Source organism: Podarcis muralis, chromosome 3, assembly GCF_964188315.1.
Source record: "Podarcis muralis chromosome 3, rPodMur119.hap1.1, whole genome shotgun sequence".
Taxonomy (NCBI): Eukaryota; Metazoa; Chordata; class Lepidosauria; order Squamata; family Lacertidae; genus Podarcis; species Podarcis muralis.
In genome coordinates, this window is record NC_135657.1 from 55,627,894 (window position 1) to 55,644,893 (window position 17,000).

General features: G+C 38.9%; 1 protein-coding gene across 11 annotated transcripts in view; it reads left to right on the forward strand.

Annotated features, from left to right (window-relative positions):
- SYNE1 (spectrin repeat containing nuclear envelope protein 1) overlaps positions 1-17,000 on the forward strand; it is a 270,851-nt gene that overhangs the window by 117,990 nt on the left and 135,861 nt on the right. For 10 of the 11 annotated variants that reach the window (XM_077925894.1, XM_077925896.1, XM_077925887.1 and 7 more), the window contains 14 exons: positions 952-1,116; positions 2,440-2,796; positions 4,156-4,292; positions 4,629-4,806; positions 5,875-6,057; positions 7,208-7,351; positions 8,152-8,307; positions 9,375-9,539; positions 9,940-10,112; positions 11,370-11,523; positions 11,926-12,069; positions 12,811-12,975; positions 14,165-14,482; positions 16,324-16,479. In XM_077925894.1, the coding sequence (XP_077782020.1) occupies positions 952-1,116; positions 2,440-2,796; positions 4,156-4,292; positions 4,629-4,806; positions 5,875-6,057; positions 7,208-7,351; positions 8,152-8,307; positions 9,375-9,539; positions 9,940-10,112; positions 11,370-11,523; positions 11,926-12,069; positions 12,811-12,975; positions 14,165-14,482; positions 16,324-16,479 (2,595 nt within the window). The remainder of the gene's footprint in view (positions 1-951; positions 1,117-2,439; positions 2,797-4,155; positions 4,293-4,628; positions 4,807-5,874; positions 6,058-7,207; positions 7,352-8,151; positions 8,308-9,374; positions 9,540-9,939; positions 10,113-11,369; positions 11,524-11,925; positions 12,070-12,810; positions 12,976-14,164; positions 14,483-16,323; positions 16,480-17,000) is intronic. The other variant, XM_077925895.1, reaches the window with a different exon arrangement.

A 17,000-nucleotide genomic window follows, 5' to 3' on the forward strand; every position in this document is an offset into this window, starting at 1 on the left:
AGAAAGCAAACAAAAAATTAAGTAGATGTTTATCTTGTCTGCTCTGTGGCTTCAAGCAAGAGTTCAGTGCAGTGAGTTCCAGGAGGAAATATGGTTCATTATCTGACATTGCTTATTGGATAAGCAAATCCTGAAAGAATCAAGCAGTTCTGCTATCTTGGGATGCAAGGGAACGATTCAGTCATAAGATATGTGTGACTCATCATGTATATTCCTTTGGACTAAAACATATTGCTGCAGTTATAAGAATATTTCATCATGTGTGTAGCTAGAGCAAAGAGGCCCTGTATTGGGGTAGCCAGTGTGGTGCCTTCTAAAATTCATTGGACTACAACTCCCATCATCCCTATTAGCCATATTGACTGGGACTGCTGAGAATTAGAGTACAACAACATCTTGAAGGCTAGTCATACTCTACCACTATAGAGAACCATATTATTGAAACAATATACATTGCCAGCATTCACATAATTTATACTCACAGTGATCTGATTCGGTTCTAGTATAAAACTAAATTGTGGTTTATTGTTATATACACAAGTCCTTGTGTGTCCTCCTCTCCTCTCTTCTTCTGGCACAACTGCAAGGGGAAGATTGGAAGCTTTCACATTCATTTTCAGTCAAGCATGGTTTAGTAGTATGCCCATACCTAGCATTGTGATTAATTCTGATAGGTAATTAAGAAAACAAATAGGATCATAAACCATGGTTTGAAGATGACTCGTTTGTCTAAATTATAGTTAAGATCAACCACAGCTTTTCTGGGTTCAGACTGGTAGTTTGGCAGGGCAGGAGAACTTACCTGACTTTCCTGGCATTCCAGGAGGTAGAGGGGTGAGGTCTGTTTTCTTGGGTAGAAACTAGACAAATATAGATCCTCTGGCAGAACTAACTCACTGCATTGTTATTCTGTAAACACCGCATTGAACACAACCTCCTTTTCACTTATAGGAAAAAATGAAGAGAGTGGAAGATATTGTTAAGGACCATCTACTATACCTCGATGCAGTTCATGAATTCACCGACTGGCTTAATTCTGCAAAAGAAGAGCTTCACCGCTGGTCAGATGCGTCAGGGGATTCATCAGCCATACAGAAAAAACTGGCCAAAATTAACGTGAGAAACTACTGCAGTAGCTTATGAACCTATTAACTTTAGCAAATATCAGTCAAGACATGGTAAAATAAGCATTAAGAAAAGAAAACACTATTTCTTACATTATATATTACAAATTCAGCTGAGAGCTTACCTGCTACTTCAAATTATGTTAAGAGCTCTACTGCTGAACTGCAGCTATTTAAAATAAATCAAAATTATACACAGCATAAGTAGGTGAAGGCTTTTATATATATCCAGTTCTTTTAAACAGGTAACATTTTAAACAAACAAAACTTGGCTTCTTATTGTGTAAGCTGTGTTTTATTTATTGAGCTGCTAGCTGACTATATTTCTGTATGCTAAAACATTAACGTTTTATGCTGTGTTTTATTTTTGTTGGTATTTTAAACTGTCACTTTGTATTTGTAATAATGTATTTTATTCTTTGCACTGTAAGTCAGTCAGGGATTTTATGCTGATGACTGGCTATATAAGCCTAGTTAATACAATCATACCTCGGCTCCCAAACACCTTGGGAGTCAAATGTTCCAGCTCCCGAACGATCAAAAACCAGAAGTGAGTGTTCCGGTTTTCGAATGTTCTTTTGGAAGCTGAATGTTCGACGGGGCTTCCGATTGGCTGCAGGAGCTTCCTGCAACCAATCAGAGGCTGCGCTTTGGAAGTTGAATGTTTCAGAAGTCGAACAGACTTCCAGAATGGAATCTGTTCGACTTCCGAGGTACGACTGTAATAATAACAAGAAGATGAAGAATCAGAAATCGTGAAATCATGGAACAAGTGCATATACCACATGGCAACTGGCTACTTGGTAATTTGAGGATAACACCATCCTTAAGTTATCATACCCAAAACAAAACACGAGCTGTGGGTGCTTTTTCTCCTAGAATGTTTCTATATTTCCAATCACTGCGTCTGACCTTACAGCTCAGTTCAAGACTGTCCAGAATATACAACAATCTGTATCATATAAAATAGACCACATGCCATGTTAATTTTAATCAATCCGAACTTTGTTTTCTATGAAATTATGAGGGCTTTTTAGATTCTGAAACTCTGTAACTTGGTGCTAATGTTGCGACTTCGTGCACAGCTTTTCCTTTTCTTTTTCCTGCTTTGTTATTTTAACCTTTCACTTACATTTTAGCACAGGCTCAGCACTGTTCGGAAAATATATATTTTTGGTGAAACTGTTTGTGAACACGGAGCAGTCAGTGTAGCTCTTCTGCAGAATGCTGTGTGTCGTTTTTGTAGTAAGCATGCCGTTATCCAGCTGAAGTGGATCACAGCCATTTCAGTTGCCATGGCGATATTCCATTGCAGGAGCTGATAGATTCCAGACAGACTGGTGAGGGCCGCCTAAACAGAGTTCAGACGCTGGCTCCAGCGGTGAAAAAGAACACAACTCTTCAGGGGTGCAAGCACATAGAGACTGAAATGCAGGCCCTTCACTCCGACTGGAAGCAGTGGGAAGAGAGTGCATTCCAAACCCGAAACAGCTTGCAGGAGCTGGACACTCAGATGGCTCTGTCAGAGCAGGAATTTACCATGCAAGCTTCTCATCTGGAAGAGGCCCTGCAGCGCTTCAGCACACTCCTCGCAACCTGGTCTGAAACGCTGACCCCTCTGGATAGTAAGCAGACAGACAAAGAGCTGGTGGAATGCTGGCACCGAGAAAAGGTAAAACCATTTTGTTTCCGTTTTAGCTCTTTCTTCTCTTTTCTTTTTCTGCTGCGAAAGCCTGGGAGGAGGGGGCAAACCGCTTGTACAAAGAGAGTGTAATATGCAATTGTTGCTAAACTGGAAACTTTGGAATGCACTTTTAGAACTAAATCATATAAGTTAACTTCGAAAACACTAAAACCAGCCACACAGCAAACTGTAGAAGGAGTTTTTTGTGTGGAAACTATGTGTAGTGATTCCATGGCTTTCTGCATACACACGTGTTGCATTTCATTACTCAGTCCTCGTGGCACTGAAACTGGGGCCTCTGAGCAGAGGCAGAAATAGGATGCAGAAGCTTTGAGTACTCTTTTCTGTTTAACTTTCTCAGCTTTCATCGCAGCAATCGCCATGGGCTGTTTCAAGGGGTTTAGGTAACCAGTAGTCCTGCTGGCCTTGGGTTAAGTGTTTTTCACCAAATTTCCTGCTGGTCTTTACAACCAGTTGCCTTGATGGTTTTGTATAATTTTGGACCAAGAATAATGATCATGGACCATAATGATAGGAGAAATCCATATTTTAATTTGAACTTGAATCCAAACTTAACCGTCTGTAAATGGAAGGGCTCCTTCTGTCCATTGAAGGTTTTTTTAACCATGCATGGTGGGAAGGAAAAGAAGGCAATTTTGGCTAATTCCCCCTTTCCCTCTGAATGCAACACACCGCTCTAGAGATTTACCCAACCACCTGGAACAGACTTTTGTAGAGAAGGAGAAAGTATCAAAAGTAAATTAGTTTAGAATACTTACATCCCACTTGATAGCCTCCAAATGCTCTCAAAGCACCTTACAAAATTTGCCTCTCCTCTTGAATGATCCAAATCAAGTTTTTTACACACAGACACCATGCATGGGTCCTGCACCAGCCACAAGCATGGTTTTTCCATCCAGTATTTGTAAAGTCAGAGCTGTTGCTTATATACATCAAACTCCACAGCAGCATTTCAGATCTTGAACTAAGCCCTCTCATAGTAGGAACAAAAAAGTTACTCAGTTTTATAAGTTGTTTGATGATCACTCCCAAAGTCTGGATCCAAGCCATGGTTGTTGGCTTTGGAATCTCGCAGATTTGCAGGTCTAACCATAGTTCCTGGTGTGCATGTAACAGGAAGCTCTTGTTAGGTACAGCTTCCTGGTTTGTTTCTCTATCGTAAAGGGAGGAGCAAATGGAGAGCACAGCGGCTATTTGTGGGTGCATGAAATCCATACATATCCCACTTTGACTTTTGATTGGGCCAATGTATACATTTCACGAAGAAGGGATAATTCCATGTATGCAAATGCATATATCTTACTAGTATTGTTTTGTTTTAACTAGGAAACATTGAGTGCCCTAACCAAGGCAGAACATATGAACGATGATATAAAAATGCAGCTGAATGACCTTTGTCGGTTTTCCAAAGATTTGAGTACCTATTCTGCAAAGGTATCACAGTTAATTAAGGAATATAACAGGTGAGTTTCACTTTATAGAACAAACAACCAAAAATCTGTGCATGTCTGTGTTGTGTGACTTGACCATGATGTTCTTTGAATGTTAGCTTTTTAATTAAAATCTTGCAAAAGCATTAAGAATTGGATCATTCCTCACTTAGAGATAACAGATTCAATGCAGATGTTATTTATGTTTCTCACAGCAGTACTACAGTATTTTGTTGTATAACACATTTTTATGTTAATTTGGTGTATTGTATTGCATTGTATTGTATTGTACTGGATTAAATATCTCCCTCATTTTGTCTAACATAATCCCAATCTACATTTTCATTTGACTAACATGGGACTCTGAAGTCTTTGTCTACAAGCTTCAAAGGGTTGCCAAAGTAAAGAGCAAGCCTTGCAGCAGAGATTCAGGACAGTATTCAGAGACTTCCAACAATGGCTGGTCAATTCAAAAATCACTACTGCCAAATGTTTTGATGTGCCTCAAAATGTCAGTGAAGCTGCAGCCAATATCCAGAAAATACAGGTAACTTCTAATAAGCTATTCTAATAAGCTGTTCCAGCATTTCCAAAATCCCCTTAAACAACATTTTATGCGTGAATAATGTTGCCTGTTGCATTTGTATCAAAGGAATGTGGAACTGAAACCATAACCTGCTCTGAGGGTCTTAGCATAAAGTTAATTTTTAACAGTGCTTAAACACAGTTGGAAAAGAAATGTACTACCCCGCAGGAAACATTTTGTTTTTTTAGGTTAATTTATAAGATTTGGGTAACACTGTGTGTGTGTGTGTGTGTGAGAGAGAGAGAGAGAGAGAGAGAGAGAACGAGAGAGAGAGAGAGAGAGAGAGGTGTATTCATGAATACAATGAAGAATACTAAATGGTTTGTGTGTGTTTAAGCAATCTATAAATATACTCCAATTTTGCTAATGATCCTGCATAATTAAAAACACAGTAATAGAAGAAGAGTATTATACATCCTTTGGGGTTTGCAGTATGTTTATAAAACTCACATACACCTGATAAAGTGGAGAATGTAGTGGAACCTGAAATTACACTTGGTTCCTACTTAGTATTGCCTGCCAGAACTCTTGGGATAAAATGAGGTTCAAGTTTCATTAGTATATATCTAAAGAAAAGGTCATTTGTTTGTCAAAAACAAAATGCAACCCCAGGCATCTGAAATGGAAGATATTTTTCCTGCTGATTTCCAGAGGACAATTGCACATTAGGGAAATCAAGACCAAAGGGAACTTTATGACAGACAGCTGAAGCAAATTGAAGATAAAGTTATTAGTGAAGAGTAGCTTGCCTGTTTAGCAAAAAAAAAAGGGAGGGATCCTTCATTATTAATTAATTAGAACATGGGTTATATATATCAGGTTTGGTGTAGAATCTCCTCATTTCAGTTGTGCTAAGTAAAAACAGATCTGGGGGTGAGCTGAGGCAGAGTCTTCACTTGAGTAGAATTTTAGGGACAAGTGATTGAACAAGCAATCAGTCTCTTGCCTTTTTAATTTGTTTGAATAAGGCTATATTGGTATTTATTTATTGCAAGCTGTATAGTTATATAAGACCATCTCTTGATTTAGGAATTCTTATCTGAAACTGAAAAAGGCCAACATAAATTAAACATGGTAGTGTCCAAAGGAGAATTATTAAGTTCTATTTTGCCAAAAGAAAAAGCTAAATCTATCCAAGCTAAAGTTGCTACAGCTAAGGAAGACTGGAAAAAATTTATCTCCACCCTGCACCAGAAGGAAACTTCTTTGGAGGTAATTGTGACCAATTGCAAATAAGCAGATTAATTAGAAACATCAGTCTTCTATTTTCCTTTTAAGGATAGTCATGCTTAATGCTATGCTAACTAGAACTACTGAGGTTTTAATGTACTGCTGTATTTTATCATGAAGGTTTTCTTATTTGTGTAACCTATTGTGAATTGCTTCGGAATTTATAGAAGAGTTTATCTGCTTTTCATGAAATGGCTAGAAATGTTTTTAAATGGATCAGTAAATTAAATTAAAATTGATGAGTACTATATGATTTCCAGGGCTCCTCCAGATAACCTGTTTCTTGATTGATCATTCTGCCCTGCTTGAACAAAGCATATGTGCAAGTTAGACTGTCTGATCTTTAATGAACATTCATTCTGAGTTGTTTGTAGGGACATTTTCCGACAACGAACATTTATCCTAAGTTGTTTGTGTGGTGTTCAGGTATCTTCCCGCTCATCAGTTCACCCCAGACTTTTCCGTGTATTTCCCCAACACTTTTCTTAATAACCCTCCCCCCTTTTTAGTGTATTTGTTGTTTTAGTGTGACAGAGTGATTTGATTCACTTCAGTTGCACAATTTGCACTTGAATTCCTCCCACAAAATATTGGCAGTACAAAGATGACCCCAGTCAAAGCAAGTATGCATTACTTTTAAATCCATGTTGGTGGGCTATACATGCATTTAAAAAAAAATAAATGCTAGAGGAAAGTCTCTGAGGCAGCTTCATACAAAACAATGTGATCTGTATGATTCCCATATCCAAAGCCCTTGGGACTTTAAGGTTTAAACACCAACACTTTGGAATGTGCTTGGAAATGGACTAGGAGTCCGTTTTAAGACTGGCAAGATGTGTTTCATACGCCCAGTACCAGTTAGCAGTCTAGCCCTCATATTTTTTAACTAACTTCACGTTCTGCAGTTGGTGCACCAGCCTAAGCTAGTGAAAAATGCTTCATGCCATCTGAGCATCCAATGGCAGTGCTGACTCTAATAGCCCCAAACTGAATGTGGCTGATCCTTTGGAAAACAAGCAAAAATCTGAATGTCAGAAGAGCCGTTCCCCAACAGTACTTCATCTTGTCTGTTTTGCATTAAATATTGCATTACATGTGTTAGAAGGCCAAGCTTTTCCCCATATTTTCCTAGAACCTAAAGATCCAGATGAAAGACTTTGAAACCAGTGCTGAACCTCTTCAAGACTGGCTAAATGAAACCAAGACGATGGTACATGATAGCAGCAATCGGCTGCATGACCTTCCGGCTAAAAGGAGAGAACAGCAGAAACTACAGGTGATGATGATATATGGGCTTCAGGCCTTCCATGTATATGCATGTTTGTGGTTACAGTAGGTCTTGATGTCATGCTTTGTTGCCTTCTCTTAAACAAAGGCTGATTCAGATTATCAGTTCAAGGTATAGCCTAATAGCATTTTATCCTTTATAGGATAGTCTGAAAAATACTAATTCCGTATAAAATATTCTACTAACAGGATGATATTTAGCCCTGTTTTATTATACACTTGAAGATAGAGAGGTGTGCTGCAGAGAGGGTCACATTATCCTTCCAATGTAGGATATGTGGATGTGTAAAACTTCACAAAATATAGTAGGGGCAAGAAAATGCTCGAGTTCAGCATATTAACAAACAAAAAATAGCCAAACAAAGTTGAGTTTTAGACCCAGGAGCTTTTGGCTTATACAGGATTTTCCTCCCACTCATTAAGTATGGACTGACACAAGAATGACACATTATTCTGATGGTGTCAGTGACACGTGCAACCACACTGAGGTGGTAGTGAGGAGTGGTGGGGGCATTAATGCACCTCCCCACTGACAGAATATCGGGATTCAATTACTGAGCAACAGAGGCACTACGTTGTGGAGAGATTCTCCCCACATGAACACGCACAGAGAACAAATAGGTAACAATTTCACATTCCTTGCTCTATGAACTGATCATCTGGAACAGTCTTTTATGTCAATGTCTCATAACAGATCTTTGCAGATGGCCGTCCTTTTAATTTCCTTGCTGCCTTTGTGGTTTGCTTTTTTGCACCCACACTTAACAGAAACATGCTTATGCTTTGCAGTCTGTCCTTGAGGAAATAAGGTGTCATGAACCTCAGCTCGACAGGCTAAAAGAAAAAGCTCAGCAGCTTTGGGAAGAACAAGCTGCCAGCAAAAGCTTCATGCACAGAGTATCTCAGCTATCTTCTCAATATCTTGCTCTGAGCAATGTAACAAAGGTAATGCGCTTTCACCCTGTGTGCTTTTATGCAACACTTCTAACAAAAAAAAAAAATGAAAGCTCGTGTCCTGAAATAAACAATTCTCTTTGTATGTAGTCCCCTATGTCCTTGTGCTGGTAATGTTAACAGAGATACTGATAAAAATGTTCAGCAATACTTAAAAGAGCGGGCATAAATAGTAGTATAAAGCATATAAGTTGATGCAGGACTTCTAGATGCAAGAAGACATAGTCAGGCCAATGCTGTACTGCAATTGGTATAGTGTTTCAGCCAGTGTAGGATATCCCCAAAAGGTTGTAGAAGGAGAAACCATCACACCCAGCAGTAGTGCATTTAAGGAAGATTGAAACAGGTCCACTTAACATCATAAATAATTACACTGCGGGGGGGGGGTTAGTTTTTTTAGAGACTGTCCCTGTTTTAGTTCTGATGACAGGGTGAACACCTTTTCAATTCCATTGGATACGATGCCCCAGTCTCAAAACTACATTTCACGTAAGACCAGTTGTTCTTTTCATGTTATTTTGAAGGAAATAAACATTGTGGGCTTTTTGATTCATGGTGATCAGTAGTATCACCGAACAGTACCTCTGATTCATTTGGGGGCCCATGCAGTGCTCATGTAGTAGCATAGGCTCCCAAAGGGTTACTCAGGAGATTGTCTTTCAACCAAAATGCCTCACATAAATAACAAAAACACATAATGCATGAAAAGTATAAATGCCCTTTTAAAAATGTTTTCCACATGTGATGTAGACCATAGCTATAATGTTGTACCACATGTACTCAGTTTAAATGCAGCAGGAAATGTATGTATTTCAGTCATAGGGTACGAGTACATATTATACATGTGCTGTACACACCCATTATGTAAAGACACAAAGCTGGAACAGATGGGGATCTCAAAGGCAAAGAAATTTGGACAGTTCATCGATCTAACTTTCTGGCCCGTGGCTAATCCTGACTTTAGTTTTCTGAGATTTCCCTTTCTGATTTTTTTCAACTCTAGTGGAATGATAGATTATCTGAATGGTTGGTAATGTTAACATCTGTATGAATTTAAGGAAAAGGTATCCAGAATGGACAGAATTGTAGCAGAGCACCAGCAGTTCTCTCATGATCTGAAAGAGCTTCAGGACTGGATGGCAGATGCAATTCAGATGCTAGAATCTTACTGCCATCTCACAGCAGACAAAAATGCCCTGGACAGTAGAATGGCAAAGCTGGAGGTAAGTGAATGAGAATTCCCCAAGAAAACTAGTGGGGAAATGGTTAAATGCATCTTCCAATTCTCTACTTGCTTCCTCCTTAAACATCTTTTCATTGAAAAAAAAAATAGGTCATCTGTCACAATTGCACTTGCTTGCATACATCAGGTATTTTGGCTCTATGTGTAGGATTGCAACAAGTGTGAGGGCTCATTTCTAAAAACAGCTGGAAAGGACTCTATCATTTCTCCTAATGGAAACAACAGACTGTTACTTCTACCTTTGTGACATTTTTTCTGAAACTATGGTAGTGCTGTGGAACACTTTGTTTTGCAATTAAATTTGGTGATTTGCAATTAAATTTTGTGGAAGGAGTACAGCATAATGATAAGGATGGAAACAGAATCTTTTTGTTTTACAGGCACTACTGTCGGTGAAACAGGAGAAAGAAATCCAAATGAAAATGGTGCTAACAAGAGGAGACTCCGTTTTGCAAAATACTTCAGTAGAAGGAGTGCCAGTCATTGAACAACAGCTGAGAACACTTAAAGACACATGGGCTTCCCTTTTGTCTGCTTGTATCCAATGTAAAAGGTAAAAGGAGCGAGGGTTTTAAAAAGAAACTTATATGCAGTTGGACATACTGGTTGGTATCAAATGAAGTGGTTCTACAAGGACTTTTGGCTTAGCAGTGAAACTCTCTGGACCAGATTTTAGGAGTGTATGGGAAGAGGAATGGGAAGGGAAGTTCCACTGCAGTAGCAGAAATCTTTGCACTAGCAGAAGTGCTTTGTTGGATACCACCCACAACAACTGCATTTTAAATCCTTTAGATATATGCTTAATTAAATTTGTAAACCATCAGTGTGCCATTTTCTCACAGACATTTCCCGAGTGTTCCTTTTGAACACTGGCCTATTTTGGGCAAGTGGAGTCTATATTCATAAGCTGAGTCCATACTTTCCACTTTCAGAAATTTTGCATTCAGTTATTCTAATTTCTCTTTTAAAAAAAATATACCCAAGGTATCAGATGCAAACAGGAAAACAATAGAAGTTCAAAACCATTTAAGACTGTGGGGGATTACTAGACATGGGAAATTTCTCAGCTATCAAATCTAAACAAGTTTGCTCAGAAGTACAGTATAGTGAATTCTGTGAGCTTTATTTCCTAGTAAATTTTATGAGTATTCCAGTTTAAATGATATAGTGAATGAATTAAAAGAGAGAGAGAGAATTGGTCATTATTTGAATATCAAGGATCACACCCACCATAATTTGTCCCTTATTCATTAATTAGTTTCATAAAGAGCTAGTATAAACATGACTTAATGGGAGTGCAAAGATTTCTAGCATTCCATAATCACTTCATATATATTTTTTCCTTTCCAACAAGACAAGAATGAGAACCTGTCCATAAATCAGCTGGACCAAACAGTCCATGTTAGATTTCTACCACAATTAAAAGCAGTGCATGAGTTGTCATCCTCTTCCTCCAAATTCCTTTCCCTTTTGTGTTGTGTCTTTTAGATTATAAGTCTTAGGGCACTGACATTTGTAAGCTGCTCTGGAAGCCTACTTTGGCTGAAGAGCAGAATGAGAATGTTGATGATGATGATGATTAGAATTTATATATTGCCCTATACCCTGGAAGTCTCAAGGCAGTTCACAGAAAAGTCAGTGCTGGCAGTTCACAAAATAAATGCCTACTCTCCAGCTGCTACATATATAAAACTATAAGCATACATTATGTTATTAGTTTATTCTTGAATGCTCATATTTGAAAAAATATGAATAAATGGGCCTCTTTCAACTTCTTAAATGTGTGTGCATATATTCATTGACATTTCAGCCAGCTGGAAGGAGCACTCTCTAAATGGACAAGTTATCAAGATGATGTTCGGCAGTTTACTAGCTGGATGGATAAAATAGAAGCAATCATGAATGCTTCAGAAAGGCAGTGTGCTGAACTTAGGGAGAAAAATTCTGCACTCAGCAAATCTAAGGTTTGTGAAAAGCCCATTTGTGAAAATTGTAGCAGCATCCACACATTCAGCCAAGAACTCTACATTCTTCTTACAGCAGTAGCATTCTCATGACACATTATAAACTACTTCTAAACTGTGTCAAGCAATTTTTCTTTAATGTGAGACGGCTGCTATTGGGGGGGAAATAAGACTCTGATGTGTACACTGGTTATGCACGTACATTCAGGATATGCCCATCCTATGTTCTTAATTAAAACTTAATTACTCTAAACATGTATTTAATTTATAAAAATTGTGCTTTTGATATTGCTTAATTAACTGCGTCAGCTTCATACTTAATTCATATTTGATAAATTATGGAAGCAACTGTCATTTCTAAACATTTCTAATCAGGTTGTTAACACTCTTTTTGTTTTACAGTTACTTAAGGAAGAAGTGTTTAGTCACAGCACACTGCTAGAGACAATTGAAATTAAAGGCATGGGCATGACTGAACATTACGTAACTCAGCTTGAACTTCAGGACCTTCGAGAGAGATACCAGTTTCTCAAAGACAGGATAACGGTATTGCTTCTCTTGACAATTCTATGGCTCTTTTCATTTTGTAGAGTTATTTAAAGAAAGTGTGCAAAGCTTTTCTTGCGTCTTTGCTCGTGGAATTCTGGAATTTGTGTGCTTAATTTAACTGATAACCTTAAATTACTGTTGAGTTTTGATGCCAGTTACCATATTTTTGGCTCTATAAGACACACCAGACCACAAGATGCACCTAGTTTTTGGAGGAGGAAAACAAGAAGAAAAAAATTCTGAATCTCAGAAGCCAGAACAGCAAGAGGGATCGCTGCGCAGTGAAAGCAGCAATCCCTCTTTCTGTTCTGGCTTCTGGGATAGCTGCGCAGCCTGCATTCGCTCCATAAGATGCACACACATTTCCCCTTACTTTTTAGGAGGGAAAAAGTGAGTCTTATAGAGCAAAAAATACGGTAATTTACGAGTAAATCAAATTACATGCAAAAGCTGTGTTTAGTTTATCTGTTCCCCAGTTATATCTTTCCTAAGTATTCAAAGTAATCTTCCACTTAAGGAGCCAGGTAACTTAGAGAAATCAGATATTATTATTTTATTATACATTGCACTAGCTTTCCGCGTCTGGTGTCCTTCATTTGTTTGAATGACTATCCTCACTGACCATTAGCCATTGAAGACATTTGGAGGGCATCTGTTTGAAGAAGGCCACACAACATATTTGGTCTGTGTCAGGGAAGCCTTCTCTCTTCAACACTAATGAGCTATTTCTAACAACAGGAGGCAATAACTAAAGCTGAAGAAATGGTCCGCTTGCATCAAGAGTACCAAATAAACCTGAAGGCCTTTGAAGCATGGCTAGAAAAAGAACAGGACAAACTCAACTGCTTGTCACATCTTGAAGGCGATGCAGAGAGACATGAAGCAACACTTGGAAAGCTCCAGGTAGAGTTTTATACATGTATTGCCCTAATAAGAACATTTAGTACAAGTGGCACAAAAAATGTAACTTCTGCAGTGTATCCCCATACCCTAAGAACAGTGCTGCTGTTCAGGGCATTAGCCAACCTGGAACCCTGTGTTCTTGTTTAGGGTTTGAGGGAGGGGGGCATTCGAGAGGAGGAAGGAAAAGGGAATTCTTCTTTCCCATCCCACTGAGGCCTTTCCCTGCCGTGATATACAGCACTGGAGAGCTCGAGTTTGCAGCAGGCTGCCAGCCATGTATGGGGGCTTATTATAGCTAGCTAGCTAGCTAGCTTGCGTGTGTGTGTGTGTGTGTGTGTGTGTGTGTTTCTTTTCCTTCCTTTCTCCTGAAATGTCCTTGTATAATGTGGGGAGGGGAGTTTGAAACCTCACTGCATGCATCTTCTCTATCCTCATGCATTCCTATAAATTATCGGAACCTTGAGCGGGCCAATTTTCTGTTCTTACTGGAACATAACTGTTCTTGTCCCAAGTTTCCTTTTTCTTGTTTGCTCTCTCTCTTTTTTATCTGACACTTCAAAAGACACTGCACATCAAGGAGGTTTGTTGATCCTCATCAGGCTGTTTGATGGTGGTATCTGAGTATAGTTTAAAAAATACTTTTCTTTTTATTTACAAACTGATATGCTTCTATATTCATAGGGAGAATGTTATAATCTCTATTTTATTTTTGGGTACCCCCATTTTGCTTCCACATTGATAGGTATCCAACCACCAAAGTTCATTACAGTGGTTCCTCGGGTTACAGACGCTTCAGGTTACAGACTCCGCTAACCCAGAAATAGTACCTCAGGTTAAGAACTTTGCTTCAGGATGAGAACAGAAATTGCACGGCGGCAGCAGCAGGAGGCCCCATTAGCTAAAGTGGTACCTCAGGTTAAGAATAGTTTCAGGTTAAGAACGGACCTCCAGAATGAATTAAGTTCTTAACCCGAGGTACCACTGTATTACAGGCAATGATGTGTGTTGGTTGCAAATATTATGAAATGTTGTGATAACCTGTTCATTGTAAACTGATGTCTGTGAGAACTTTGAAATGCACTTATGCAGTCTCAAATATATGCCAGCTGAATGTAGGGGCTTATACAGTAATACAGAATCTCAGTACGGAATTATGGAATGATTAATGCTAATCTTCCTGCATTTTCAGGAATTACAGATGCATTGTGCTGAGGGACAGGCCTTGCTTAATGCAGCACTCCATGTCAGGGAAGAAGTAATCCCATGGGGTATACCCCAATTGGAAGACAGAGTACTAGAGTCTGTACGTCAAGACTGGACAGTCTATCAACACAAGCTTTCTGAGGTCAGGATGCAACTAAACACTACCCTAAGCAGACTGAGGCTAATGGAGGACAAATTTCTGAAGGTGGATGAGTGGCTCAAAACTCTGGAGGAGAAAGTTAACATCAGAAATGGGCGGCAGTCTGACAGAGCCACAAAGGAAATGCAGCTACAACAAATGAAGGTGATTAAGTTATATAATGATGGTAATTTATAATGGGCCTGGATTTACATTTAGAATGTGCAGCCTGCTAATTTGCATCAGTCCTGCCAATGAGCTTACTAACTAATTTGTTCCAGGTGCTGACATAGTAAGTACAGTGGCGTAGCGTGGGGGGTGCAGGGGGGGCCGGCCGCACCGGGCGCAACATCTGGGGTTAGGGCAAACCCACAGGTTAGGGGGCGCAAATCCACGGGTTAGGGGGCGCAAATTACTTGCCTTGCCCCGGGTGCTGACAACCCACGCTACGCCACTGAGTAAGTAATTTTGTACATCTGAAAGTTGGGCATTTTTTTTGTATATAATTTTTATTAATTTTCCAATAAAAACAAATTTATAACACAATTAAACATTAGGAATTCATCACACGTCTTTTTTCTTTTAGACTTCCATCAGCATGTCTGATAATTTTCCGTGATTATTACATATCTTCACATTTCTTCATTTATATTGCACTATGTATATCTTATCTTACCATGTTATTTAAACAATATTTCTACCAAACCTTCTTACAGAGCTTCTTGGAAACTTACAAATGTTATGTCATTATCACAAATATTTTTAATATATTCTGTAAATTTATTCCAGTCCTCAGTGAATCTTTGGTCCCGTCGGTTGCGAATCCTCCCTGTTAATCTGTCCAGTTCTGCATAATCCATTACCGTAATTTCGTTCTCCATTCTTCAATCGTAGGCATTTCTTCTTGTTTCTATTTCTGGGCCACAAGAGTTCTAGCTGCTGTTACTGCATACAAAAATACTTTCTGATCCTTCCTTTTTATCTCACCACCTAAAATTCCTAATAGGAATGCTTCTGGTTTTTTAACAAATGTATATTTCAATATTTTCTTTATCTCATTATATATCATTTCCCAGAAGCACTTCCTTTTTTTACATTCCTGAAAGTTGGGCATTTATTTCTACCTGTGCTAACTATTTGTGATTTCTTGGATAAATGCAAATGCAAATGTTTTCAGTCTGAACACAGGTCACCAGTATTCTTGCAATGTGTGAATGATGTGCGTATCTTTCTCTGGTGGACCATTATAAAAATAGATGAAATAATAAAGTACCCTGGAACATATTAGTGAATCCTGGCTGGAATAAGAATACTCAGCTTGTTCTGGCCTACTAAGTAAAAAAGTAAAGGTAAAGAACCCCTGGATGGTTAAGTCCAGTCAAAGGCAACTATGGGGTTGCAGTGCTCATCTCGCTTCAGGCCGAGGGAGCTGGTGTTTGTCCAGAAACAGCTTTATGGGTCATGTGGCCAGCATGACCAACCACTTCTGGTGAAATGGAACACCGTGACAGAAACCAGAGAACATGGAAATTCCATTTCCCTTCCCACCGCAGCGGTACCTATTTATCTACTTGCACTGGCATCCTTTCGAACTGCTAGGTTGGCAGAAGCTGGGAAAGAACAACAGGAGCGAACCCTGTTGAGAGGATTTGAACCACTGCCCAAGAGGCACAGTGGTTTAGACCACAGCGCCACCTGCTCCCCAAGTTGCTCTCCCTAGTTGCTCTACCATTGAGTTCAGGATAAATATAAGGGAGGTGTAGCCTTTGTATACTGTAAGGGCTTTCCTTGTGAAGGTACTTGCTGGGATTGATTGTGTACTTTTGATTGTGTACTTTTGATTGTGGGATTGATTGTGTACTTGCTGGGATTGATTGTGTACTTTTAGTTGGGATACAGAGACAGACTGGTTATGTGTTGCTGGTGCAGAAGAGTACAGAAGACATGAAACAGTGTGTATCAGTGATTTGGCTCCATGTGAAAATGAATGTTTTTCTTTTCCACAGAAATGGCACGAGGAGATAACAGTCTATAAAGATGAAGTTGAAGAAGTTGGATTGTTAGCCCAGCAAATTCTGGAGGAGAGTCATACTTCTAGCAGGATGGGAAGGCAAGCAACCTACCTTGCCTCTCAGTACCAAGCTCTAGTTCTTCAAGTACTGGTAAGTTATAAAAATGAAAAAAGAAGTAGAATATATATCTATATATATATAAAGAGAGAGAGAGAGAGAGAGAGAGTGTTATTCACTGTTAACTGAAAAGTAACAGGTTTTTTCCATCAGGCCAACTGGTTCACATATAGACAGTCCTAACTGCAGTTTAGGAGACCTTCAGTCCATTTAGTTTTCAAGCTGTCACCAATTTTAATGGTCTGCTTCCAGTCCCATTCTATCTTCTAGATGTAGCTTTTCCTTGCTGATATATCCAAATGAGGATAGGGATGATAATAGAGGCAGGACCAGCAGTGTAGTCTTGCTGCTCCTTCAACACATGGAAATAAAGAATGAAGGAAGCTTATATTATCCGCAGAAGCACACAGAAGGTTCTGTTTTCCTGTAGGCACTTGAAGTAGACCAATAAGCTTGGTATTTATGTGTGTGTGGCAGGAATGATCTAGTAGTAGTAGAAATTATTATTATTATTATTATTATTATTATTATTATTATTATTATTTATTATTTAT